The sequence below is a fragment of the Lissotriton helveticus genome, chromosome 10 (genome assembly GCF_964261635.1).
Source record: "Lissotriton helveticus chromosome 10, aLisHel1.1, whole genome shotgun sequence".
Taxonomy (NCBI): Eukaryota; Metazoa; Chordata; class Amphibia; order Caudata; family Salamandridae; genus Lissotriton; species Lissotriton helveticus.
Genome location: NC_136071.1, coordinates 655,763,338 through 655,788,936, shown reverse-complemented (window position 1 = coordinate 655,788,936; position 25,599 = coordinate 655,763,338). Strand labels below are relative to the sequence as shown.

Here is a 25,599-nt window from a genome sequence, read left to right as displayed (position 1 = left end):
TGCTTTAACATTCTTTGTAGTCACAGGATTCTCTTCCAGCTTCTGTGCAGACAGTTGCTGGGGAAGAAGTCCTGTGTAGGTTGTATCCTATCTTGCTCCTGTGCTTTCCTCCTAATAAACTCACTTTACTACTAATTATTGAGTGGACTCCATACTACAGACACTCACTAACACCTACAGATATCTCCTACCCGGAGATATACACAAAACTTAGCAATAAAAACAGGTAAGTAGCACAAATATACAGTGGTCACCAGGGGGAGGCAAAACCGTATAGTAAAATAGTGGTATGCAAACGATTACGTGAGTCAAGACTATACCCAAAAGACGTAGAAGTGCCCGGGACCCAAGAAACCACCCAAGATGAGCTTCTAGGAACCCCACGCAGGTCGTGTGCAGTGTGGGAACACGACTGCGTTCTCAAATTCAAGTCAATGGGTAATTCGCTGTTGCAATTTTAAAGAAGGACCCTTCCCAGTGGACCCTGAAGAAACCCTGTGGAAGACAGAAGGTTGGAGAGCCCCCCCCCCCCCCCGCCCCATTCACCCACCCGTGGAAATCCTAGGAACCAGGATACCTACACCAGGGAAATCTGAAAGAGACACGTTAGTATTAGATTCCTTACCTTCGAATATCCCCAGGCGTCAGACTGGATCCGAACACTTTTGCGTAGCAGTACCCTTGCGCGTCGGTAGGCGGCGTCTGCGGATCCGCGTCCGTCGTCGGCGGCGTGGGCGCCGTGATGACGTCGTCGGAGTACTTAGACGCCGCCTCCGCGTGCTGACGTCAGTTCTTCTTTTTTCCGCGCCAGCAAGCGCAGATCTGGAAAAAGCAGTAACCCTTAGTCAATTTTTGACTAAACCTTTGGATCTTTTTGATCGTTTTCAAAGTCTTCACGACTCCGATCGGTGCCGTAGGGATGCCCGGCTTTAACCACTGCGAGGATTGCGACCGCCTGATGTCGGTCACGGATCCTCACCACCTATGTTTAACTTGTCTAGGCGCCGATCACGACGACAAGGCCTGCTCCGACTGCCGGGCCCTCTCTTCGAAAGCCAGGCGGGAGCGGTCCCGCAGGCGACTCGAACTCCGGCAGTCGGTCCCGTGCCGCGAGAGGTCCCGGTCCCATGGGAGGTCGAGGGACAGGTCGCGGGCTCGGAGCCACCACAGTTCCGAGAGTAGGCCGCACTCCTCCGGGTCGAAGTCGTCGTCAGGTAAGAAACATAAGAAGTCCAAGCGGCGTCATCGCTCTTCGGACTCCCCCCGACGCTTGCGCGATGCGGCCGGGGTTCGGGTGACACCACCCACGCGGCTCCGTCGGAGTCGCGGGCGCCGCGTTTAGCCCCACACCCTCCGGTCCCTGTGCTCAACGCGACGCCGGAGGACGTCGAGCGCTTCCTCATGGCCATGAGGAAACTCTCTCCTCCCCGGCGTCGGACCATCGGGTGTCGCCTCCGGTGCCGTCCTCGGGCGGCACCGTCCCCGGTTCCACCTTCGTTCCTGTTCAGACGTCGGGACGGCCCCGATGGGCGCCGCTCCAGACGTCGTTTGGAGAGTTTCACTTCTATGAACAGGCCCCATTGGTTGACAACCCTGAGAATCAGGAGATGGGTGATGAAGAGGATTGAGAGGGGTCTGAGGACCCTCTGACCCGAGAGTGTCAGTCTCCACGTCCAATCTGTTGGCCTTTAGAAAGGATCTTAAGACCTGGTTATTCTCGAACTAGATTTCTTCTGTCTCCTTCCTCTGTGTTTCCTGTCTGTTGTTATGTTTTTTAGCTTCCTTTTCTGGGTCTGGAGCATAAAAGCGCCGGGACACTCCTTTGGAGTAGCCGTTGCGCTATACAAGACCCATATATAACATAACATGAGGACTGAGCAGGAGACCTTGGGGAGGCCAGTGGCCTGGACACCTCTCCAGACACTGGTTTTGTCTCCCCTCCTACCGTGGCTTCGGAGGAGGGGGCTACCTACAGTGTGGTGTTGATGAGGGCTGCCAAGGCCTTGGGCCTTGAGCTCCCTGTCGCGGCCGTGAGGACGAATCTCCTCACTGAGGTCCTTACACCGCAGTCAAGCTCGGCCGAGCCTCTGCTGCCCTTTAATGAGGCCTTGACCGACGTTCTTCTGGGCACTTGGTCCAAGCCCGCTACCGGTTCGCCCGTAGATAGGAACGTGGTCAGACGCCACCGCCCAGCCCCGGGTTACCCATGTTTCCTGTCCACCCACCCCACCCCCGAGAGCCTGGTCATCCAGGCCTCTAATTCCCAGACCGCGTTCCCCTCGGCTCCGCTGGACAGGGAATCCAAGAGGTATGAGCAGTATGGTAAAAAGATCTTCTCATCCCTTAGTCTTGGGACTGCGGTCTTCCAACACCGCGTGCCTCTTGGGCCGTTACACCCACTCTCTGTGGGATACGGTCGCGGAAGTGCTGCCAGAGTGTCCGTTGGAGGTACGGGCCAAACTCGGCCAAGCCCTTGTGGAGGGCGGGGATGCAGCCAAGTATTCCATCCGGTGTGGGCTGGATACCACCGACTCGCTAGGCAGAGCGATGGCAACGACGATGGCGGTAAGACACCACGCCTGGCTGAGGTCCGCCAATTTTTCGGCAGATGTCCAGAACACACTCATGGACATGCCGTTCGATGGCCGTCGCCTCTTTGGCGACAAAGCAGACCATGCGCTCGAGCGCTTTAAGGACTCCAGGGCTACGGCCAAGTCCTTGGGCCTCTCGGCCCCGCACCAGCAATCGGCTGCTTTTCACTCTTTTCGTGGCCACGGAAGGGGTGCACCCACACGTGCTGCTAGCCACGCTCCGCAGGGCAATACCCAACGCGGTGGCGGCCGTGGGAACCGCCGTCCGGGCGGTAGGGGTCAACAGCGAGGTCAGTCCACACCTTCCCCCGCAGCATCCGCCTCGAAACCCTCCTAGTCCGTGCTTTCAGGCCCATGTGACGCCAGTGGGGGGCAGGGTTCGCCATCACCACCTCCACTGGCGCACTGTCACTTCGGACAGGAGGGTGCTGCAAATCGTCCGAAGGGGCTACTCCCTCCCCTTCGAGACGACTCCTCCAGCCATGCCACCGCAGAACCACCGTGTATTGGGGGATCATTTGCGACTTCTGCAGGAGGAAGTTACGGCCCTCTTGGCCAAGGGGGCCATCGAGCGCGTTCCTGGGCCAGAAGTAGGGTGTGGTTGGTACTCCCACTACTTTCTGGTACCCAAGAAGGGAAAAGGGGGCCTACGCCCTATCTTGGATCTACGGAACGTCAACGGCTTCCTCCGAAAGGAGAAGTTCAAGATGCTGACACTGGCTCAGGTCTTAGCTGCCCTGGACCCAGGAGACTGGATGGTAGCGTTGGACTTGCAGGACGCTTATTTCCACATCCCTGTCCTGCCGGCCCACCGGCGCTACCTGCGGTTCACGATTGGCCACGAGCACTTTCAGTTTACCGTGCTCCCCTTCGGCCTTACCAGCGCCCCACGGGTGTTCACAAAGGTGATGGCGGTGGTCGCAGCTCATCTGCGCAGGTTAGGGGTGTCAGTCTTCCCCCTACCTCGACGACTGGTTGTTGAAGGTGGGCTCGCCCCAGACAGTCGTCAGCCACCTCCAGACTACGGCAGATCTCCTGCACCAGCTGGGGTTCTCCATCAATGTGCTAAAGTCACACCTGTGCCCCTCTCAGAAGCTCCTCTTCATCGGAGCGGTTCTAGACTCTGCGCAGTTTCGGGTTTATCCACCCGAACAGCGGGTCCGGGATATTCAGGCTCTGATTCCCATCTTTCAGCCATTATCCCGGGTCTCGGTCAGGTTGACGCTGCGGCTTCTGGGGCTGAAGGCCTCCTGCATCTTTCTGGTGCATCACGCCAGGTGGCGGATGCGGGCTCTGCAGTGGGACCTGAAGTTTCAGTGGGCCCAGTATCAGGGCAACCTGTCCGACCACGTCCTGATCTCGGAGGGCACTGCGAGACAACTGTAGTGGTGGCTCACGGACCGCGATTGGGTCAGCGGCAGATCCCTCTCCCTTCCCCAACCGGAGCACGTAGTTGTGACGGACGCGTCCCTCCAGGGCTGGGGGGGCCACATGGGAGAGGCGGAGATCAGAGGCCTCTGGTTTCCGGCGGACACCCGGCTCCACATAAACCTGTTGGAGCTTCGGGCGATTCGTCTAGCACTGAAGGCATTCCTCCCCTCCGTCCAGGGGAGTGTAGTGCAGGTGTTCACGGACAACACCACCGCCATGTGGTACTGCAACAAACAGGGCGGGGTGGGGTCGTGGACCCTTTGCCAGGAGGCTCTTCGCCTTTGGCAATGGTTGGAATGCCAGGGCGTGACCCTGGTGGCTCAACACCTGGCAGTTTCTCTGAACGCCAGGGCGCACGAGCTCAGCCGTCGGTTTATGATGGATCACGAATGGCGTCTGAACTCGGACGTGGCGCAAGGCCTCTTTCGGCAATGGGGAGAGCCTTGGTTAGATCTATTCGCCACCGAAGAGAACGCGCAATGTCATCAGTTCTGCACGTTGGAATTTCCAAGGCGGCACTCGCTCGGAGACGCTTTTCGTCGCGAGTGGAGTTGCGGTCTGTTGTACGCCTTTCCGCCTATACCACTTCTGCCGAGAGTGCTGAAGAAGATCAAGCGCGACCGGGCCCAAGTCATCCTTGTGGCTCCGGACTGGGCACGGAGGTACTGGTATCCCGAGCTACTAAGTATGTCAGTCGATCCCCCGGTTCGTCTGCCTCTTCAGGAGGACCTTCTGTCGCAGCAGCAGGGGGCGGTCCTCCACCCGAACCTGTCCAGTCTCCACCTCCATGCTTGGAGATTGAGCGGCGACAGTTGAGGCCATTTGACTTGCCTCCTGAAGTCTGTAACGTCATTCTGGCAGCCAGGCGTCCCTCCACAAAGTCGGTATACGCCTGCAGGTGGAACAGATTTGTGGAATGGTGCACAGCAAAGGCTGTGGATCCTCTTGCTGCCCCTCTTTATTATTATTATTATTATTATATGAAATTTGTAACGCGCTCAGCTTACCCGGGGGCATCCGGTTTCAGAGGTACTCCTCTTTCTTCTTTCTCTTGCCCAGCAGGGCTCTGCTCTGGGCACTCTAAAGGGCTACCTTTCTGCCCTTTCAGCCTTTTTAAGGCTGCCTGATCAACCTTCTTTGTTCAAGTCCCCTATTGTAAATAGATTTCTTAAGGGCATCACACACACGTTTCCTCCTGTTCCGTTTGTGATGCCTCAGTGGGACTTGAACCTGGTTCTTAAGTTTCTGATGTGCGCTCCCTTTGAGCCACTTCACAACTGTCCTCTTCGCCTTCTGACTTTGAAGACTGCTTTCCTGGTAGCCATCACCTCTGCCAGGAGAGTGAGTGAGCTCCAGGCCCTTTCTTGTACTCCACCTTTCCTTTCGGTCCAACCGGACAAAGTGGTGCTGCATACTAAGCCTTCTTTCCTGCCCAAGGTTGTCACAGCCTTCCACATCGGGCAGTCTATCACTTTGCCAACCTTGTTTCCGCCACCGCATCCCTCTAAAGAGGAAGAGCGGCTCCACCGTCTGGACCCAAAACGTGCGCTCTCGTTTTATTTGGATCGCACACGCCAGTTCCGGGTGGATGACCAACTCTTTGTTGGTTACGTGGGCGCTAAGAAGGGGAAAGCGGTGCACAAGAGGACCATCTCCCGGTGGATCATCTTATGTATCCAGGCATGCTACTCTTTGGCTAGGATGGAGCCCCCTGCTGGATTGCGGGCTCATTCTACCCGAGCCACGGCGACTACCACTGCCCTGGGCAGGGGTGTGCCCTTACAAGACATCTGTCAGGCATCTACGTGGGCATCGCTGCACACGTTTGTGAGACACTACTGCCTGGACAGCCAAGTCCTGAAGGATGGCTTCTTTGGCCGTTCCGTCCTCCAGGACTTTCTGGTGTGATTATTGGTTCGCAGACCCTCCACCGGGGTTGGTATTGCTGGGGTATCTATTCTAAGGTAAGGAATCTAATACTAACGTGTCTCTTTCAGATGCTCAAGTTACTACTTGTGTCTCTTTCAGATGCACAAGTTACTACTTGTGTAACGATATATCTGTAAGAGACATTAGTTAGTATTAGATTCCTTACCGACCCACCAATCCTCCCCGTTCTGCGAACCAATATCTAGGGTTAGGGTTATCCCCTTTCAGGGCCCTAGTTTCAATGGCACCAGTGTTGGTTTTTTAACATGGCTCTGCGTTTCTGGCGCGGAAAAGCTGTGTCTAAGAACTGACGTCAGCACGCGGAGGCGGCGTCTAAGTACTCCCCCGACGTCATCACGGCGCCCACGACGGACGCGGAGCTGCAGACGACGCCTACCGACGCGCAAGGGTACTGTTACGCAAAATTTCCGGATCCAGACTGACGCCTGGGGATATTCTAAGGTAAGGAATCTAATACTAACTAATGTCTCTTACAGATATATCTTTACACAAGTAGTAACGTGTGCGTCGGGTGCATAGGTGTGAGATGGCGTCAGAAACCACTGCCAAACTCGATGGAGGACTTCAGGAAGATGCTGCTGCTGGAGAAGGTGAAAGTATTTGGTGGAACCCAAAGGTGGATTCAAAATGAGAGGTACCTGCAAGCAGAGGGGACAGAGCTTATGCCACTCAGGAGTGACCAGGAGGCAGGGAAGACAAATGCCCACCGATGTTTGGTGTTGCAGGATAGTTCGCAGTGACCTTGGAGCTGCAGCTGTTAGCACCAGGCATTGCTGTGGAAGACCAGAAGCCGTTTACGAGTTGTCCCCCATTGAATGTTGAGAGTTGTGGGGTGGGTGTCAGTCGGGAGCACCAACAAACCTTGGCAACTGCAAACAATGTGGCAAGCGAAGAAGGTGCAGTGTCAGGACCAGCAAGGTCCAGGTAACCCACCACAAGCAGGGGAGTCAAGGCAGGCACCGAGCAATCAGGGGAGCCTGCAGAAATAAAAAAAGACCCTCAAGAGGACCCACAGGCTGGAGTTACTGGAGTCGCAAGAGTACCTAGAGCAGCTCACCAAATATGCAGGCCCACGATGCAAGTGATGCAGTGAGGACGAAGAGCTTGGTCACGGAAGATGCTTGAGGTTTGGGCTACTTGGAGCCCGCAGATATAGCTGGAAGGAAGCCAACAAGCATTTGCAACAGCAAGTCGACGAGGTACACATGGGTTTGGTTCCTGCGGCTCTGATGAGGGATACTGGCCTCAAACTTGGTGAGAGGACAGGGCAGACGTCGAGGGATGGAGGAGGAAGACCACTGCATGTATCGTGTCGGCTGATGCACTTACAACCCAGGAGAATGGACTCGAAGTTTATAGGGGTATCCTGCTCATGCAGTGGCACCCTCAAACTTATAAACTACCTTCAAGATTGAAAGATGTGCTTTAGGGGTGACTTATAGGTTTTATGTGCAGTGACCTTAGATATAGGGAAACCTTTATCTGTCGTAAGTGGTGTCGGCCCCAGCTTACACAGACTGCAATGACAGGCCTGTACTTACAGTTTGAGTAATCCCCATGGGTGGCATAATGCATGCTTCAACCCATGGGGTACCCCCGGTGCACCTATGCCCTGGGTTCTTCAGTACCATATACTACAGACATATAAGAGCACACCAGTATCCAATCTGGGATGTATCCAAGTACTTAACATACCAATTTAGGGGAGAAGAAGCCAGGCATTCCTCTTGGATCTCCAACTCTTCAGACTTTTGATGCCCATCCGTATAAATAGCTTTCTCTGGATGACTGCCTTTTAAGTTTCCCTTCCCTTCAACATAATTAGTTCTGTCAAAAAGTGTGACAAAGTTCTTTTGGTGATTATTTTGCTCCTTTGGACACAAATTTTGGTAAAGCCTTCCCGCATTAGGAGAATCAAGCAGCTACTCAGAAGAATGCTTAATACAGATACTCCGGACAACTGGTCACTGCTAAGCATTTTTGTGGTACGCTAAGCTTTATGGTTCCCTCTCCATTCAGCATGTGACTGTTGTAGGTTGAAGTTTTATTTTATTTATTGCTGTTTTTTAGGCACTGGTTGGAAGTACAGAGTAGTAGTTAGAGGTTAAAAATGGGAGCTAAGTATGTATACAGAGGGCCACGGCCCTTTATGTACCTTGAAAACTTAATAAAATGTTTTTTGAAAAATAAAGGGAGCTAAGAGATGAATGGAAAGATGGTTAAGGTAGAATAGATATGTAATTTTACCAGCTGTGTGATGACCATATTCCAGTTATTGTGGTCTCAAAACTATAAATATTCCAATTTCATTTATCATTTTCTAAAAAGAACATAAAATAGGACGTTACAAATAGGTATATCATCGATACAGTATCAAAATAAACTAAACAAATGAGTAGTCGTGTGGGAGAGGAAGAGCAGCGCACCACATACAACAAATACCATAGTAATATTACAGTCGCAGGTCATGATCAAATAATGTTACAATTCGTGCCGTACATGTTCACATTAACCATATATTCAAGGACAGGGTACAAACCAGAAAAACTGGAATCTGGATCCACATAGTCCTTTAACCAGAATGTAACTACAACCTTATCAGATCCCAGTAGGTACCTCAAGTGCGCTCGAGGCAGAGGAAGTAGTGCGAGCGCCACTAACACAGCCGTGTGTGTGTGCTTATCCCACCCCTTCTCGGACAATGGAGTTCATTGGCTGAGACTGTTGTTCCAGAGTTATTTTACTGATATATGAGCGATATAGGCCCCAGATGTCAACCGGCCTGGATGCAAGTGGGATCTGTGTGGAGTATTCTACGCAATTGACATTGCAGAAAGCCATACTTCTAAGCCAAGATCGTGAGCTTCGAACACGTCTAGAGCACCAATGCAGCGCAACTTCTCGTTTCGCCAACAGAAATCCATGGGCAGTCAGCCTGCGGACAGGGCTCAGGAAATTAGCGACATAGCCTAGCAGTGCAATCTCGGGGTTGGGAATCAATACAATGCCCAGTATGTCGCCGAAAATGCGATGTACCTGGACCCAGAAAAGGGGGTCAGGTCCAGGAAAGATGAGAGAAATCAGCCTGTGGGGCTCTACACTTAGGGCAGCAGTGAGGCCTGCAAGGGTCAATCTAATGTGAAAGGGCAGGAGTGTGATAAATCTGTCTCAAAAACTTAAAGTGAATGAGTTTGTGTCTGCTATTGATTGACACGTCCCTCGTGGCCCTACAGCACAATGCCCACTGGTCGTCTGTTATTGGGTTACCCAGGTCCCTCTCCCACGCAGCGCGCACCCTGGAGTCCGAGGAAGGAAGCGAGGCCAAACACAATTTGTACAGCTTAGAGACCACGTGTGATCCCGTCTGGCTCTGTATTATAAATGTGAGTGGTGCGATGTCATCAGGGGGAATCGGAAATATGGGGAACTCGGCACGTAGCAAGGACCGGATTCTAGTCAAAATGAAAGGGTCCATAAAGGACCGGTTGGCAAAAAGCTGGTCTCAGAGGTGGAAAAGATATGCCCCTCCGGGAACAGGTCCCCTATTGTGTAAATTTGAAATTTGGACAATGTGCGTTGTACCACGGGTTCGCCGGTAATGGGAAGCCAATGAGTATTGGGTAAAGGTAGGGTGGGGGAATACAGTCTGTCAATCTGAAGTAACCTGCGCAGCTTTTCCCAAGCCCAGCACGTGGGCGAGACTGTGTGTATATCCTGCGGGTCACGAGGAATGCCTTTGGGGAGAACGGAGTTAAGAGGTACAGGCAACATTAGGTCAGCCTCAGGTTTCAAATATAAAATCCTAGCATCAGGGTGGAACCAGGAATAAGCGCATGAGCATTGTGCGACCAAGAAGTAAAGAAAAACATCAGCTACTCCGAAGCCACCCCTATCATAAGGGAGTGTCAGGATACGCCGGACACTCGTGGAGTCTTGTCACCCCAAACTAAATGCAACAATAAGGAACGAAGTTGCGAGAAAAAAATCTTGGTAAGTGGAATTGGGATGTTATTGAATAGATATAAAAAGCGAGGGAGTACAATCATTTTTATTATAGCAATCCGGCCGGCCATTGATAAAGGGAGGCGAATCCATCTTTCAAGATGGTCTTCCAGGAAGTCAAGAGCGTGCCCGTAGTTCAACCTAATTATGGAGACCGTATCGAGGTGTATATGAATCCCCAAATATCTCACCGAATCAGAGTTCCACTCTAGAGGAAAGGCACAGTTCCATTGTGAGGTGGAGGGGGGTAAGTGGAAAAATGACGGACTTATGCCAATTTATGTAGAGGCCAGAGTACTCACCAAAACGGGCTATTTCCAGCACTAAAGGCTCTAGGTTAGTCTGAGGTGTTCTTACATGCAAAATTGTGTCATCCGTGTATAAAGAAATGAGGAGAGGCCCAGTGCGAAACTGGAGACCCCGATGGAGGTGTTTCTCTTGAAAATGGCGAACCAAAGGGTCCATCGCTGGGATGAACAGCAAAGGGGATAAGGGGAATCCCTGCTGTGTTCCACGCGACAGTGAGAATCTCTCCGAGATGGTACCATTCAAACGTAGCCGGGCCGTAGGAGCGGTGTATAACAAAGCGACTGTAGTCACAAACACCTCCGGCATGCCCATACGCCTCATAACTGATCAAAAAAAGGGCCATTCCAGCTTATCAAACGCCTTCTCAGCGTCCAAAAACACAGCGGCGGCTGGAATAGAGGGATCAATCCTATGTAAAACCGAGAACAATGTCCTCAAATTTAAAGAGGTGGACCGATGTGGGACAAACCCAGACTGTGCCGGTGAAATTCTGGATTCCATTAATAGCAAAAGGCGGATGGCCAGAACTTTAGCCAGTATCTTATAGTCTAAGTTCAATAACGAAAGGGGTCTATATGAACCACAGGAGGAAGGGTCTCGGCCAGGCTTAGGAAGAACAATAACCGCCTCACGAAGAGTAGGTGGTAATATGCCAGACTCAAGCGCCTCAGCGTACACCTCAACCAGTCTTGGAACAAGCTCTTCTTTATATGCCTTATAAAAATCAGCAGAGAAGCCATCAAGGCCCGGCGCCGAGGAGCCTTTTAATGCGTCAATGGCTTCAATAATACTATCCGGAGTGATGGGGTGGCAAGGAATTCCTGCATGTGTTTTTCGAGATACACCATGGCGATCTCATTCAAATACGGACCGGGGTCCCGTCGGTCTCCCGATAGCGTGGATGTATAAATAGTTTTGTAGTACGACAAAAAGGTGTCACAAACGTCAGGGGTGGAATAGTGTCTCGTATCCTGTGAGTCAACGATTTCCGAGATGTATGATGCCTGGCGAGGAGGACGAAGCAGTTGTGCCAACTATTTGCCAGGCCTGTCACCCTCTCCATACTGGCGCGCCGTGTATTGTTTGCACAGAAACCGTAGTTCCCTGTCTGCTGTCTCCCTAAAGTCTAATAGCAATTTCAAGCGTTTGGCTTCACCAGTCTCAGACGGGTCCGCCACCAACTCTCTCTCTTATTGCTGAAATGTCTCTCTCAATCTGGGACAAGGTAGAGCGAATGTCCCGCAAGGCTCCCACATGCTTAGCAATGCACACCCCGCGAATAGTGGCCTTGAATCCCTCCCACAGTGTAGCCCAGGACCCCACAGATCCGGTGTTAAGGTCAAAGTAGTCGTCAATTGCACTACTGATTTCTTCAGTGAAAACCAGGTCCGATAAGGCTCTACCGGGGAACCGCCACTGTTTTTTCGTAACCCCCCAGCCTGGGTATCTGTAGCGTCAGCACAATGGGGGAGTGATCCGACAATGTTCGCGGAAGGGTGAGAAGGCTATCGACCCATCCAGCGATCCCATGTGAGAGGAGCCAGTAATCATCTAGTGCAAGTGTTATGGTATCCAGAATGGTGCGTGTAATCAGGGGAGTGCGGGTGAATGCGGGCCTCTATGTCAATGAGGGAGAAATGGGAGCAAATGTCAGCTAGCACTGGGCGGGACCGGGACTTGATATCAGGGGAAGGAGAAGTGCTGTCCCTGGCGGGGTTCATTAGCAAATTAAAGTCTCCACCCACAACCAACAAGTCGATGTCTGAGTTAAGCAGTTTCACCTGTAAGTTCTGGAAAAAAGAGGGGGAATCTGTGTTGGGACGGTAAACTCCTACAAATGCAATCCTGTGCCCCATGAGCACCCCAGTGACAATCACATATCTACCCTCGCAATCTGTGGTGCTGCTGGACAACACAAAAGGCACTCGTTTGTGTATAAGAATGACAACGCCTCTGGCATACCTGCTAAAATTAGAGAAAACTCGAACGCCCCAACTCTTGGCAACGTAGGCTGAGTCTGCGGGTGCCAAGTGTGTTTCTTGAAGGAAAAGAACATCGATATTGTGCCGTCATACATAATTAAGGACCTGTTTACGTTTTCTGGTATTGTTCAGGCCCCAAACATTCCAGGACATCAAAGATAGTCTGGAAGGCCCAGACTGAAGTCCTACCTTGGCCATAAAACAAGAAAGAAGAAAGGTGTGTAGAATAATGCACCACTCCATCCATTCCCAACTGTATCAAAAGTACCAACATAAGAAAATATGCACAAATTAAAAAAACACCCCAGCCTCCTGACATCCCCGTAGAGGCAGACCCTATATACACGTATAGTGGAACTGAAGGATGCCCAAGACACTAGCCATTTTGTGAAACAATGGAGCATCAAAGAAAAAAAAAACCAAGGGAAGAAAGGCAAAAAGGCATACCCCATGAGGGGTAGCAACGCCACGCCTAACTGGCGTCCCAACTGTTAACGTCATCAGAAACAATGTAAAGCTAATAGTACGCAAGAAAAGTCCACATCAAATCGTTCAATATAAGGAACAGTGCAAAAAAAAAGTCATGAGGAGGTATCATCCCGGGCCCAGGTCAGCAAAGAGGTCGACGCTGTTCTGTGAGTCTTCGCGGGACGGGGAACGCGGTGCAGAGCCGGTGGCCACCTGTGACCCCTGCTTTCTATAGTTCTGACAGAATTCCTGTTCCTCCAGTAGGGGAATCGAAGATTCGATATCTGCCGGCTACATCAACCCTCAACCTAGCTGGATACATCATGCCGTATTTAAAGGCCCAGGTTGCGTAGGATCGCCTTGACTCCAGAGTACTTACGTCGCGCCTCCTGAACCATCATTGTGAAGTCAGGGAAGAAGGACAGAGTGCTGCCCTGCCACTGCACCTCTCCTTTCTCGCATGCAGCAAGTAGTGCGGCGTCCCGGGCGTGGAAATTCATGAGTCTGGCAATGATCGGTCGTGGGGGCTGCCCAGGGCGAGGGCGAGGCCCTAGCAATCTATGAGCGCGTTCCACCACAAAACCATTCGTGAAGGTGTCTCTGCCGAACAATTCAGTGAGTAGATGTTCTACAAAAGTGTCAAAACGCCCCGTCGCTGTTGTCTCTGCCACGCCAATTATGCGGATATTGTTACGTCGGCTATGCGCCTCCAAATCCTCATTCTTTATGGCCACCTCTTTTAGTATCTTTTCGACGCGTTCCAGCCTCTTGAGCGACTTTGCGGCGTTGTCTTCTACATCCGATATTTTGAGTTCCGCCATGTCCAGCGCCGGTCATGGGCCTGGACTTTGGACCCCATATCAGCGATTTTCTGCTCGAGACTATCAAAGCGGCTGTCAAGAGATTTGAAGCCAGCCCGCATTCCGCCCAACATGGTGGTGACCAAAGAGTGTCAGGTGCCCCACAAGTCTTACCTTTGCTTGTGACGCAATTCTGCAGAGACAAGAGCACCCGTCCCTGTACCCACCTGACCCTCGTGGAAGGCAATACCCAGCAGGGATGAGATGGACGCAGGGATGGGAGCCAGGGTGTAGGGCTAAATGATAGCGTGGAGCTGGCGGGGCATTCCGGTGTCAACTAGAAACCAATAAAGAGCTAGATCAGAAAATGAGTCATACCAGAAAAATAACCACCCCACACATGCACACACAGACCTAGTAACCCTCTGAGGACTCACCAATGCTTCCGGGAGATAAGGTCCCCAGACAGGTTCAGCTCGGGATACGAATAGCTAAGGTAAGGCGCTCCTGCGCGTTTCACCCAAGTTCAAACCAAAAGAAGCGCTCCTGCGCAGGGGCAAAACGAACTTAGTCAAAACAGGTACGCAAGCGCTCCGGCGCGTGTAGCAGGAAACCGTGCGTAGTCACTCAACCTGTGGCATCCCCAATAAGCCACACAAGCCTGTTGGCTGAGCTGTTTCCCTAGTAGCGCTCCTGCGCGGTGGGAAACCGAAATGTACAAAACCAAAACAAAACACACCTGTGCAAGGTCTACAAACACCCTCAAGGCGCTCCTGCGCGTCAAGGGTTTAAAGAAACAAAAACAGGCACATCCCTGGATCACCCAGGAGGAAGAACAAGCAAGGGCTCCTGAGTAGCGCAGACGTGAAGGCAGAACAGCGCTCCAGTGCGGCGTGACTCTATGGTGACAGACGAGCCTCAGCAAGCGCTCCAGCGCGTGTGGCTGACGTGACAGCAGAGCAGCGCTCCAGCGTGGCTTGACTCCGTAAGAGACTGGCAGGTCTCAGCAAAGGCGAAAGAAGTCCGCCTCATAGGAACCTCCAGCAAGGAATCCGAAGCACAGAGCCGGCGGGAAACGCGATGTTTAAGCGATTCCCCCGGAAGTGCTTCTGTGCTCCCAGGTTGCTGCCCGGGACTAGACCGGGGACTCAACTTCCGGCCGGAAGTGAGTATTCCGGCGTTCTGTGTGTGAATGCGGGGATGGCCGGCTGCGGCATCGCCGCGAACCGTGCCAAGAGGTAGCATCTCCACTGTCCGCAGAACCGGTAGCCCCAGTAGATGAGCCAGGAGGATCGTCAGACGTGAGGAGGGGAGTCTTGTCAAAGCACAGCTTTCGTTGATTAGGATCTCTTTTTCCCATGGCCAAATCTAGGGCAGATACGATGTGAGGAGGTAAAATTGTGCAGCCCAAAGCAGTGAGGCAGGATGGAATGGAGGCAGACCAATATGAGCCTTCAGTCCCTAGGATTCCCAGGCAGACGCGGGTGCAAATGCAGAAACACCAAATCAAGCCTCAGCGCTGCCAGTGTGGGGTGTTCAACACTCAGACGACTTAACAATGGCCTCCCTGTGTTCTAAAGCTCCCCCAGCCAGGCACCGAACGTCAAAGGAAGCGGTACTCCAGACACCGGGCCACACCCATTAGGTATCCCTCAGCCACAATGACGATCCGCTCTCGGCGCGGTATTGTCACCCGCCAGTGGGCTCAAGCTGAATGCGTCTCTCTAGTCGTGCGACCGGTCCACACAATTGGGGGTGGGGGAGGGTGTCCCCCGCGTGATTTTCGGGCGGGGCCGCCACTGATCAACCGGGGTCCCCCCCCCCCGAGGCACGCACCGCCGCCGCCAGAGACCCCAGCCGCCACAAGCCGCCCTGCCCCACCCGAAGCCCGAGGAGCGCCGGCGAGCCCGCCAATCGAGGCCCCGGCTCCTGGACGCGCCCAGGCCCGAAAGCCGCGACCCCGTCCCAGGAGTCCGGCGCCCCCACAAAGCAGCCCGCCGGCACTCAGGCGACAGGGAGGGAAGACTGCGGCCAGCGCGTACAGGGGCAGCAAGCCCGGCAGGGGCACCCCGAACAACACTCACCCAGCGATCGGGCGCAGCTTCAGAGGATATCACCGAGGCTAGGGAGGCCGTCCTCCGTCCCCTCCGCCTCCTAGTCCGCAAACGCCGTCCCCAAAGCCTCCGGAATCACCCAGATGGTCAGGATTGCTTCTTCTGTCTGATCCGATAAAGATGTGGGTTGGATGGTGGCAGGTCACATATTAAATGATGATGTCGGGAGCCCGCATGGCAGAGCTTCACGCGGAGGCAGCCATTTCGGTCGCCTCCGTGGCCACGCCCCCCTTCCAGATAGAACCTTATTCCGAATCGCTTGGAAATCTTTGATGCACAACCTTCTAAGAAGGAAGGGCATATAGGGAGAGCTTTGTTGTGGAAGGAGTGGTGCTGTATTCTAGGCATATCCTTCTTTTAGTTAGTCCCGTTTTTGGATGGCTCAATTTGAGAGCCTCCCATTTCCATCTGTTAAGATATCAACACAGACCCTCACTTTTGCCCTGCCCTTCCTCCCCCAGGACAAATCCAAGTCCTCTCAATAACTCATTGGTTGGGTCCCCTTTTTTTATAAGGTGAATCGTAATACAGAGTGGGAGGAGGAGCTCGACATACAACTAAAATGGCCGCTTGAGCCTAGAGCTCCACAGCGGACAAACTCAGCCGCAGGTGCCTGATGGATCATGTATGGTGTCTTCACTTGGAGGTGGCGCAAGGTCTCTTTCAACAGTGGGGAGAGCCTTGGTTAGAGCTATTCGCCTCCGAAGAGAACGCACAATGTCATCACTTCTGCTTGTTGGAATTTCCAAGGCAGCACTCGCTTGGCTATGCTTTTCGTCACGAGTGGAACTGCAGTCTATTGTACGCTTTTCCGCCTACACCACTTCTGCCCAGTGTGCTGAAGATCAGGCGCGACCGGGTCCAAGTCATTCTTCTTGCCCCGGACTGGGCTCGAAGAGTTTGGTATCCCGAGCTACTCAGTATGAGCTTGGATCCTCCGATCCAACTGCCTCTTTGGGAGGATCTTCTGTCGTAGCAACAGCAGAGGTCCTCCACCCGAATCTGTCCAGCCTCCACCTACATGTGTGGAGATAGAGCGGCGACAGTTTATTCCTTTTGACTTAGCTCCTAAAGTCTGTGAAGTCATTCTGGCAGCCAGGCGTCCCTCCACTAAATCGGTATACGCCTGCAGGTGGAACGAATTTGTGGCATGGTGCACAGCAAAGGCTGTGGATCCCCTTTTTGCCCCTCTTTCAGAAGTCCTTTTGTTCCTTCTTCCTCTGGCCCAGCAGGGCTCTGCTCTGGGCACTATCAAGGGCTGTCTTTCTGCGATTTCGGCCTTTCTCAGACCTCTCTTTTCAAGTCCCCTGTTGTGAATAGATGTCTCAAAGGCATTACTCACCTTTTCCCTCCTATTCCGTTTGTGATGCGCAGTGGGACTTTAATCTGGTCCTTACTTTTCTAATGTGCACTCCTTTTGAGCCGCTTCACAACTTTCCTCTTCGTTTATTAACTTTAAAGACTGCTTTCCTGGTTACCATCACCTCCACTAGGCGCGTGCGTGGGCACCAGGCTCTTTCCTGTAAGCCTCCTTTTCTGTCGGTTCATCCGGACAAGCTTGTGCTTCGCACTCGTCCTTCCTTCTTGCCAAAGGTTGTCACTGCCGTCCACATTGGACAAACTATCATCTTGCCCACTTTCTTTCCGCCTCCGCAACCTTCCAGAGAGGAAGAGAGGCTCCACCGTCTGGACCCAAAACGCGTGCTCTCATTTTACCTGAATCGCACACACCAGTTCCGTGTGGAAGACCAGCTCTTTGGTGGCTATGTAGGCGCCAAGAAAGGCTGGGCTGTACACAAGAGGACTATCTCCCGTGGGGTCGTCTTGTGTATCAAAGCCTGTTATTCTCTGGCTAAAAAGGAACCTCCGGTGGTGTTGCGCACCCATTCTACCAGGGCGACAGCAGCTACTACTGCATTGGGACGTGGTGCCCCTCTGCAAGACATCTGTCAGGCAGCGACGTGAGCCTCGCTGCACACTTTTACCAAGCATTATTGCCTTGACAGTCAAGTCCGAAGAGACTGCTTCTTTGGCCGTTCTGTTCTCTGTGACTTTCTGGTGTTATCTTGGTTCGCAGACCCACAACCGGGGTTGGTATTGCTGTGGAATCTATCACGAACTTGTCTCTTTCAGATGCACAAGTTACTTACATGTGTAACGATATATATGTAAGTGACATTAGTTAGTGATAGATTCCTTACCGCCCCACCCATCCTCCCCGTTCTGCGAACTGATTTCTAGGTTTAAGGTCATCCCTTTCAGGGTCCTAGTTTTAATGCACCAGTGGTCAGTATCTTGCATGGCTCTGCGCTCCTGGAACAGAAAGTAGTTTACAGAACTGACGTCAGCGCGCGTGGGCAAGTCTAAGTAGCTCCTGCGACGTCATCTCGGCGCCAACTACGTACGTGGAGCCGTATGATGACACCTACCGACGCGCAGGCGTACTGCAGACGAAAACTGTCCGGATCCAGTCTGATGCCTGGGAATATTCTAAGGTAAGGAATCTATCCCTAACTAATGTCTCTTATAAATATATTGTTACACAAGTAAGTAACTTGTGCTTCAGGTCTTCATCTGTATATGCTTACACCTGGCCGCCATGGCTGACTACCATCAGAATAGACAGCACATCTCTCTTCAGGATTACGGTCATTAAAGCTTTCATAGAGAGTCTCAAGAGGGTCATTCCTCCCTGGGTACCACCGGCACTCTCATGGAGTCTCAACATTGTACTTGCATCTCATTGGCCCTCCACTTGATCCCATACATTCCAACACCCTCCAGTTCCTCTCTTGGAAGGTGGCTTTTCTGGTTGCAATCACCTCACTCAGGCATGTCATTAAGCTTCAGGTATTAACACTGGAAGACTTTTTCTTCCAAGTACATAGGTATAGGTTTGTCCTCCACGCCAACCCCGGATTCCATCGTGAGGTAGTCTCTCACTCTCCACCTTAATCATTCCATTGACCTTCCTGTCAAGATTTAGGAAAACACTACTTTTTGTTGCTTTCTCCAAACTCCACAAAGGGAAGGCTTTATCCAAGTCAGGCATGCCAGATGGATAGTTAAATGCATCCTGACATGTAATACTAAAGTTAAAAGAACTCTCCACACTCTTCCTGGAGCCCACTCTACTAGGAAGAAAAGAGGCTCTTTGGCCTTCCTTGGGTACATTCCCATAGCTTATATATGTAAAGCAACTACTTAGTCCACACCACAGCCCTTCACAAATATTACTGTGAGGAGGTCCTAGCCTGCCAGGAACTAATGTTGGTCTAGGCAGTTCTCAGTACACTCATTGAATCTGCTGCAACCCCAGAGGCTAGCCACCGCTTTACAGTCTATGCACAGCATGTGGATCCACAGCCACACATGCCTCAAAGGAAATGTTGCTTATTCTGTAAGAATCTGTTCATGGCATGTAGTGCTGAAGATTTATATACATAATCCTTCCCCTCCCCCGCCCCCCCAACCGAGTTTTAGTTAGCGCGAACTTGACCTGCTAAGGTATCGGGTATCGGAGCGCTTTACATGAGCACCGGTTACCTTACACAAGGACACATTCATTTTCACATGATTACAGTCATTGTCAAGACTCTAACCTGGTTCTCCAGATTAGATGGAGCCATTAGGCCACGTTCTCTCCCCATATGCAGCCACCCTCCTCCCCAGATGCCTGTGGTTGTTGCAGTATCTCTTACTATATATTTTTCCTCTTATGCATGGACATCTCTCTGTATATTGCTTCACTACACATACTATCCTCATCCGTTGTGCTGGAAAACAAGCTAAAAATGGATTTGTCGACCATGCGCATTGTCAGCGAGAGCAGAAATCACAGTACCTTGTGATTTCGAAGGAATACACCTTGCACGCATCCGGATTCAACACTGGGTGGCAGGAGTATCCACAGCATATGGATGTGGATGGATTGTGGAGAAGCGTGGCTCAGTGGTTAGAGGTGGCAGACCCAGAAGCTGAGATCGACCGTGGACCAGGGTTCGATTCCCTGCCTTGGCGGGTCTCGGGCTCAAAATTCCACGGACTCGACAATTCTCGCTCCGGTGCCTACTCGAATCACGGGGTCACACTCTGCAACTCTGGGCAATAGCTTGCTTAATCTCCACTACGGCCCCTCGCGGCGGGATGCCTGGCTTTCACCTTGTGGACACCCTGCTGGGGTTTCTCACAGGGGAATACCAGGACGGGTTCCCTAAGCAAGCGCCAGGATGCCCTTTGGGTGACAGGTTTGCGCTATATAAGTACACCTACATTTACACATTTACACATGGATCTACAGCACTACATGCCCCGAACAAATGCTTGCAGGGTAAGTAACATTTCCCTCTTTAGTCTAATAATCTTGGATTTACAATTTCATACAGACACTCACTAGGGGCTTTTTCTCCTTACAATAGGTGTCCAGGCATTGGAAATAATGCGTTTTGATTTGCGCGGACAAGCAGTGACTGCTCTTGCATTTTAAAAGTGATGGGGCAGAAAGCATTGAATATAAATTTCAATCGACCTTGAAACAAACATGTGGGTGGGGGGGGTATAGGAGTGTTTTTCCACTTTGCAAGAATATTTAAGGAAAAATAGTTTCAAATGTTGCATTGTCAGCATATATTTCAGGAAAGCAAACTACAATATTTTTGAAAATAAGGTAAACATTTTCACAAAAAAACTCAAAACTCTCCCTTTCTCTCGCAGACACTTTGTCACTCACCCTATACTCACATGCGCACACTACTGCAATCGCTCTACATTTAGAGACACATACCACTCACCCACTGACAAGCTCCTTCAGGGCGTTCACACCACTCATCCCGCACTCATGAAGCTATAATTCTTCATCCAGTGTACTTGTGTTGTCACACAACTCACTCCACGTTCACACGGGTTCATCGTTCACCCTGCACTCACACCTTCACCCTGCAGACAGAGACCCCAGCCTGCAGCAGCACTAAACCATCCCTGCCCCGTCTCACTCATGCAGAGTCCTGCAGTGTGTTAGGGAGGAGGAGTTGTTGCGGTGGCTAAACAGAGGAACAACAAGGCTGCGGGAGGGGGCAGAGCAGGATTGTATGGTCTCCTGCCTCCCTCCACTTCCGAAGCTGCTCTTTTGTGTTTTTTATATATATAATGGGTGGTTGAAAAAGTGGGGCTTTAGCCACCCAGGTTCCGTCACCTAGCTGCCCAGTTTTTTACCGGCTGGATCGGTATTTTAATGCCCCATGTATGAGGAGGACATGCTTTCATGGTTACCCCCACTTTTTCCTGTTATACTATTTTCTGACTAGTCTTACAGGGATCCTGCTAATCGGGACCGCAGTCACTCTGCTCCCTCCATAAATTTGGCTATGTTAAGTACTTTGGTACCTTCCCAATTGGCTACTGGTGTACCCATGTAAGTCCATAGTATATGGTACTTAGGTACCCTGTGCATAGGGTCCCCCATGGGCTGCAGCATGTATTGTGCCACCCGTTAGAGAAAACTCAAAATGTGACTATACCTGCCATTGAAGCCTGTGTTAGTTGGTGCTAGCTCCACTTACAACCGATAAAGGTTTTAAAGGAAGTGACCTCCGATATAAGGAAACGTATGTCTATTGGTGGTGCAAGCACCACTCACAACCGATATACATTTCCCTGTATCTGAAGTCACTGCATTTAAAACCTACAAGTCACCCCTATAGCAGGCCTTTTAGTCGTGTAGACAAGCTGCTAGGTTATAACTGAGAGGGTGCCCTGCATGAGCCAGACACCCCCTACAACCCCCAGAGTGGGTTCTACAGTATTTGTAAGTGCGGTCAGCCATTCAATATATATGTTTGGTATAAAAAATGTTGGAATCCTACCCCAACACTGAACCTAGTGTAGGATGTAGGATTCCATATACTGGGGGCTCCCGGTACCAGCCTTTCAGGATCTAACAGCAAGCTAATGCTGCAGTCGACTACAGGCACGGTTCTGCCCTCCTCCTGCTGCTTAGCTGAGTTCATGCAGGGGAAGGTGGAACAATAGGTTTCCTGTCACAGGGAGGTGTAAACACCTCCCAGACAGGAATTAGTGTATTGGGCTGGGGTGGGGGTGCTTGCCAGCGCCACCAGACTGCTTTGAAGGGCACATTAGGAACCAGTACCCGGAGCAGTTGGCTCCTGCTCTGACCCAAAACTGAACAGAGTACATGGGAGTATCCTCCCTTGTCCAAGCCCTCCTCTGGGAGGGATTCTTGAAGCGTCCCAACCCTCTCCCTAGTGTACTTAAGGGCTTTCCTGTAGGTGGCTCTTCTGATTAGTAGTGGGACAATATTCAAACTTGAAGTCACTTCAACTTTAACCGTCTGGGTACTTTGGGTTTTGTTGCACTTCGCATAGGAACTGAAATGCACCAAGGTCTACTCCTGCTACTCCGGGTCTCTTTGTCCTGCCAGTGTTCTGCGTCATCTGTCCCTGTGCTTATTCCAGGTTCTTCTTCCCACCTGTAGGCATCAGTCACTACCCTGCATCTGAAGGCACCGCAACCAAGCTGACCGGTCTACTGCTCCTGGCGTCCTACGGACTCCAAAAGGCTTAGCAACGCAGTTGGTGAACTCCCTCATGCTGGCAATAAACCGCCAGATGGCAACTAGTCGAATACCGGTCATTTGTTCACGTTTTAATGATTCTGTGAAGACATTGTACTCAACTAGACTTTTGTAATCATTTTTACCATGACCTTTCTATCTTTTTACCTTAATTCGTTGTTAGGATTCATTTAGTCCGCTCTAGGACATCTTGTGAAGTGCTTTCTTATATAGTCACAATTTAAAGGATGTGCTGGGGTGAGGTGGCTGGGTGTAAATAACTTTAGGGGATTTTCCTACTGTCCATTGTGAAACTTTTTTAATAGTCTTGTTTTCAGGACATAAACACAGACTTAAAGCCCCTCACGCTTCAATTGTTTTCCTATATGGTCGAGCCTAGACAGCGCTTGCGCTGTCTGGATGATCTGTTGCGTGTATTTTGTGTGGGCTTTGGAGCATTAGCCCGAGACTTGTCTGCTTCCGCTTTTGCTTAGGGCCTGCATATTATTTGTGGCAACTGCCTCTATTTAACTGTTTTGATAGAAAACTGCCAGCAGAGGTCAGTAATATACCAGAATCGCTTTATCCAGTATAATGTGCTTCATAGCTAAAAACTTAGTAGGTCCCAGAGTCGAGGCTATTGCTTTGCAAATGCTTGTTATGTTTTAGGGCAGTACCTCCCTCGTCCACATTTTGGACCCTTTATTTACCTCATTCACCTCTCCTGAATCTTAACCCCTTACCTACCTTTACTTCGAACCACCCCAGAAACATAAAAACCCTTAAGTCCCTTTACCCGCCTCTGATCTCTAAATACATTTAATGAATGTAACTACTTGGCAGAATCTGAATAACAATAAAGCATACTTGCAAACTGTGGCTACATGCATGCCTTCCTTTCTATTTCTCTTCAAAGCTATGAAATTGTATACATTTGTTAGTCTGCGGCTCACACCGTGTCACACCCAGTCATGTGTTGTTTCCTATGCTCCTGGTGTTAATTTCAATCGTTACTGCTTCCTCTAAAAATGTTTGCATGTAATCTTGTGTGGACATCGGTAAAAATAAATGTTTTTCTTTTAAAGTGTTTATCTTTTATATCACTCTCGAACAAAAGTAACTAATGTTGTGTGGAATGCCAGATTTGCAGAAACTGGCTAAGTCCTTTAAGGGGACCCACGTTAAAAGCCATCAACTAGAGAGTGATGGTTATATCTGATCAAATGCTTTTTATTCCAGGCTGAGTGGACCAATGAGGAAGCGGCACCACCTGCGAATTGGCCTCATGAAGGAAAAATAGAGTTTAGAAACTTTGGACTGCGTTATCGAGCAGATTTGGATTTAGCGCTCCGCAATATAAGTGTTACAGTTAACGGAGGAGAAAAGGTAGACATTCTCTATCTACTGAAAAATGTTCTTTGATTGTATTTGAATGCCGCTGTAAACATAAATTAAACACATTTTTGTGACAGAATAGCAAGACGTTCAAATTCAGAAGCATGGAAATTGGAGTTAAATTTAAACTTTTGACAAGTGTTTTCAGTTCCTCTTCACTGCTTCCAAACGCCCATTAATCACAGACCAGGGTGACGTACAGACTTGCACATGGTTCAGTAAAATTCTGAGTAGAAATTTGTAATTTCAGTAAGCTTGTACCCAACTTTCATGTTTTTGATTAAGCTTTATCCTATGTAAATCTATGCAAGACTAATAGATTGTATTGAGCATTTATAAAGCGCAGCAAACACCCTACGAGTACCCTGGCGCTGTGGTACAAGACGCAACCCATCAGAACGTAAAGCGGGGAGATTCCGATTGATCAGCAAAGCACAGATTCACGCTTGAATGTTAGCCCAAGATTAAGGGGAATAAATGGAGGCATTCATGTGTCATTAGTAGCAAAAATCAATGATTTCTGTTTGGTCACCAATCGCATCCACTTCATACCATAAATTGTATGTTGGTTACAAAATAGTTAATATACTTTGGTAGGATATTCTCATTCTGTCAGTGCTCCATGTGGCGTCCTGATTAATTCTTTGTTACTGCACCTTTTCACTTAAGTGGTTTTCAAACGAATGCCTACTTTAGTTTAGATTGCATGCTTCCATTTCAAAATATTAAAATGAATCTTCCATTTTCAGGGCTTCCTCCCAAAAAATATCTCTTCTTCCTCAGTCCTATTGTAAATTGATAGTGGGAATTGCCCTAAATTCGTCATATAATGAGCCCAGGTTAATAGGTAGAGTTTCTCATTAAAATATCTTGCTAATTCCAAGTAATTCAATGTTTATTCAAAACTCTTTACTCAAAACATACATACAGTTCATGCATAATTCAATTATATTCCCCTGCAAATGATGAAATGCTACAATAGATCTCATAAAATGGATCATCGTGAGTACAAAAACATGTCTGTAGATCAACCAAAAAAAGGTTTATTAAAAAGGAAAACTACAATTATGCTTGAAGGTACCTGATGTCCAACATCTGTGGTGAGTTATTGACGAATTTGGACAATCCTGTTATGGATCAAGATTTCAATAACTGATATTAACCTTGAAAAGCAAGGCAATTTTAGATTCATGATAATGCTGGGTGGTGAGAGGCGCACTGTGCTAATTGGTTTGGGAGCGGAGAAGTTTTCAAATGCCAGTGCTAGACCAATGTTAGTTTTAATCAGTTTAATGATCTATCTTGGCATACAATTGAGAATTTACAGAGAACATCTCGCAAGTCCTGTGAACCAACTGTAAGAGACAGATGTTCTAACACGATATCAAAGAAATAACATTATGTATTCTGTATGGAAAGTATATTTGGAATAGCATATTAGTTTTTATTTACATTTGCTGTGTATTACTGAATATATAACAACTGTTGATTATGTAAGCAAAAATCAGCAATTGAGCAGAATCGCATCATATGCAAAAGATCTTTGTTCCATAAAACCCTTGTAACTGATTATTCTCCTGTGTATACTTTAATAGTTTGAAAAAAATAAAGCTAGTAAAAAATGGATCCCTCCCACTGTAAGCAAGCTAAATACTATTGATTTTTTAAATGTAAATTTGTAGATGCTGCAATTTACAATGAAAACATTTAATCAAATTTTGCAAATTTGATTGCTGTTATTTTACTGTGTTCATTTGTTGCATGGTTTTGAAACAATTCAACATAAAAACATTAACAGTTTTTTTTAATTATTTTGGTTTATTAATCACATCATTACCTAGTTGCTAGTACAGACATGTTATATAGAGTCTTGTTTAGAACTTTGATGTTAAGTCATTGAAACTGCACCCATGCAAACTATTTATTTAGCACATTCATGGCTACTTATTGATGTAAACCCTGCATTTATATCTAATTGAACTCTGAAAC

The 25,599-nt window shown here is 49.7% G+C and overlaps 1 protein-coding gene across 2 annotated transcripts in view; it reads left to right on the top strand.

Annotated features, from left to right (window-relative positions):
• Positions 1–25,599, top strand: part of LOC144784432 (multidrug resistance-associated protein 1-like) — a 1,651,426-nt gene that overhangs the window by 1,345,443 nt on the left and 280,384 nt on the right. For both annotated transcript variants that reach the window (XM_078663183.1, XM_078663184.1), the window contains one exon: positions 23,455–23,601. In XM_078663183.1, the coding sequence (XP_078519309.1) occupies positions 23,455–23,601 (147 nt within the window). The remainder of the gene's footprint in view (positions 1–23,454; positions 23,602–25,599) is intronic.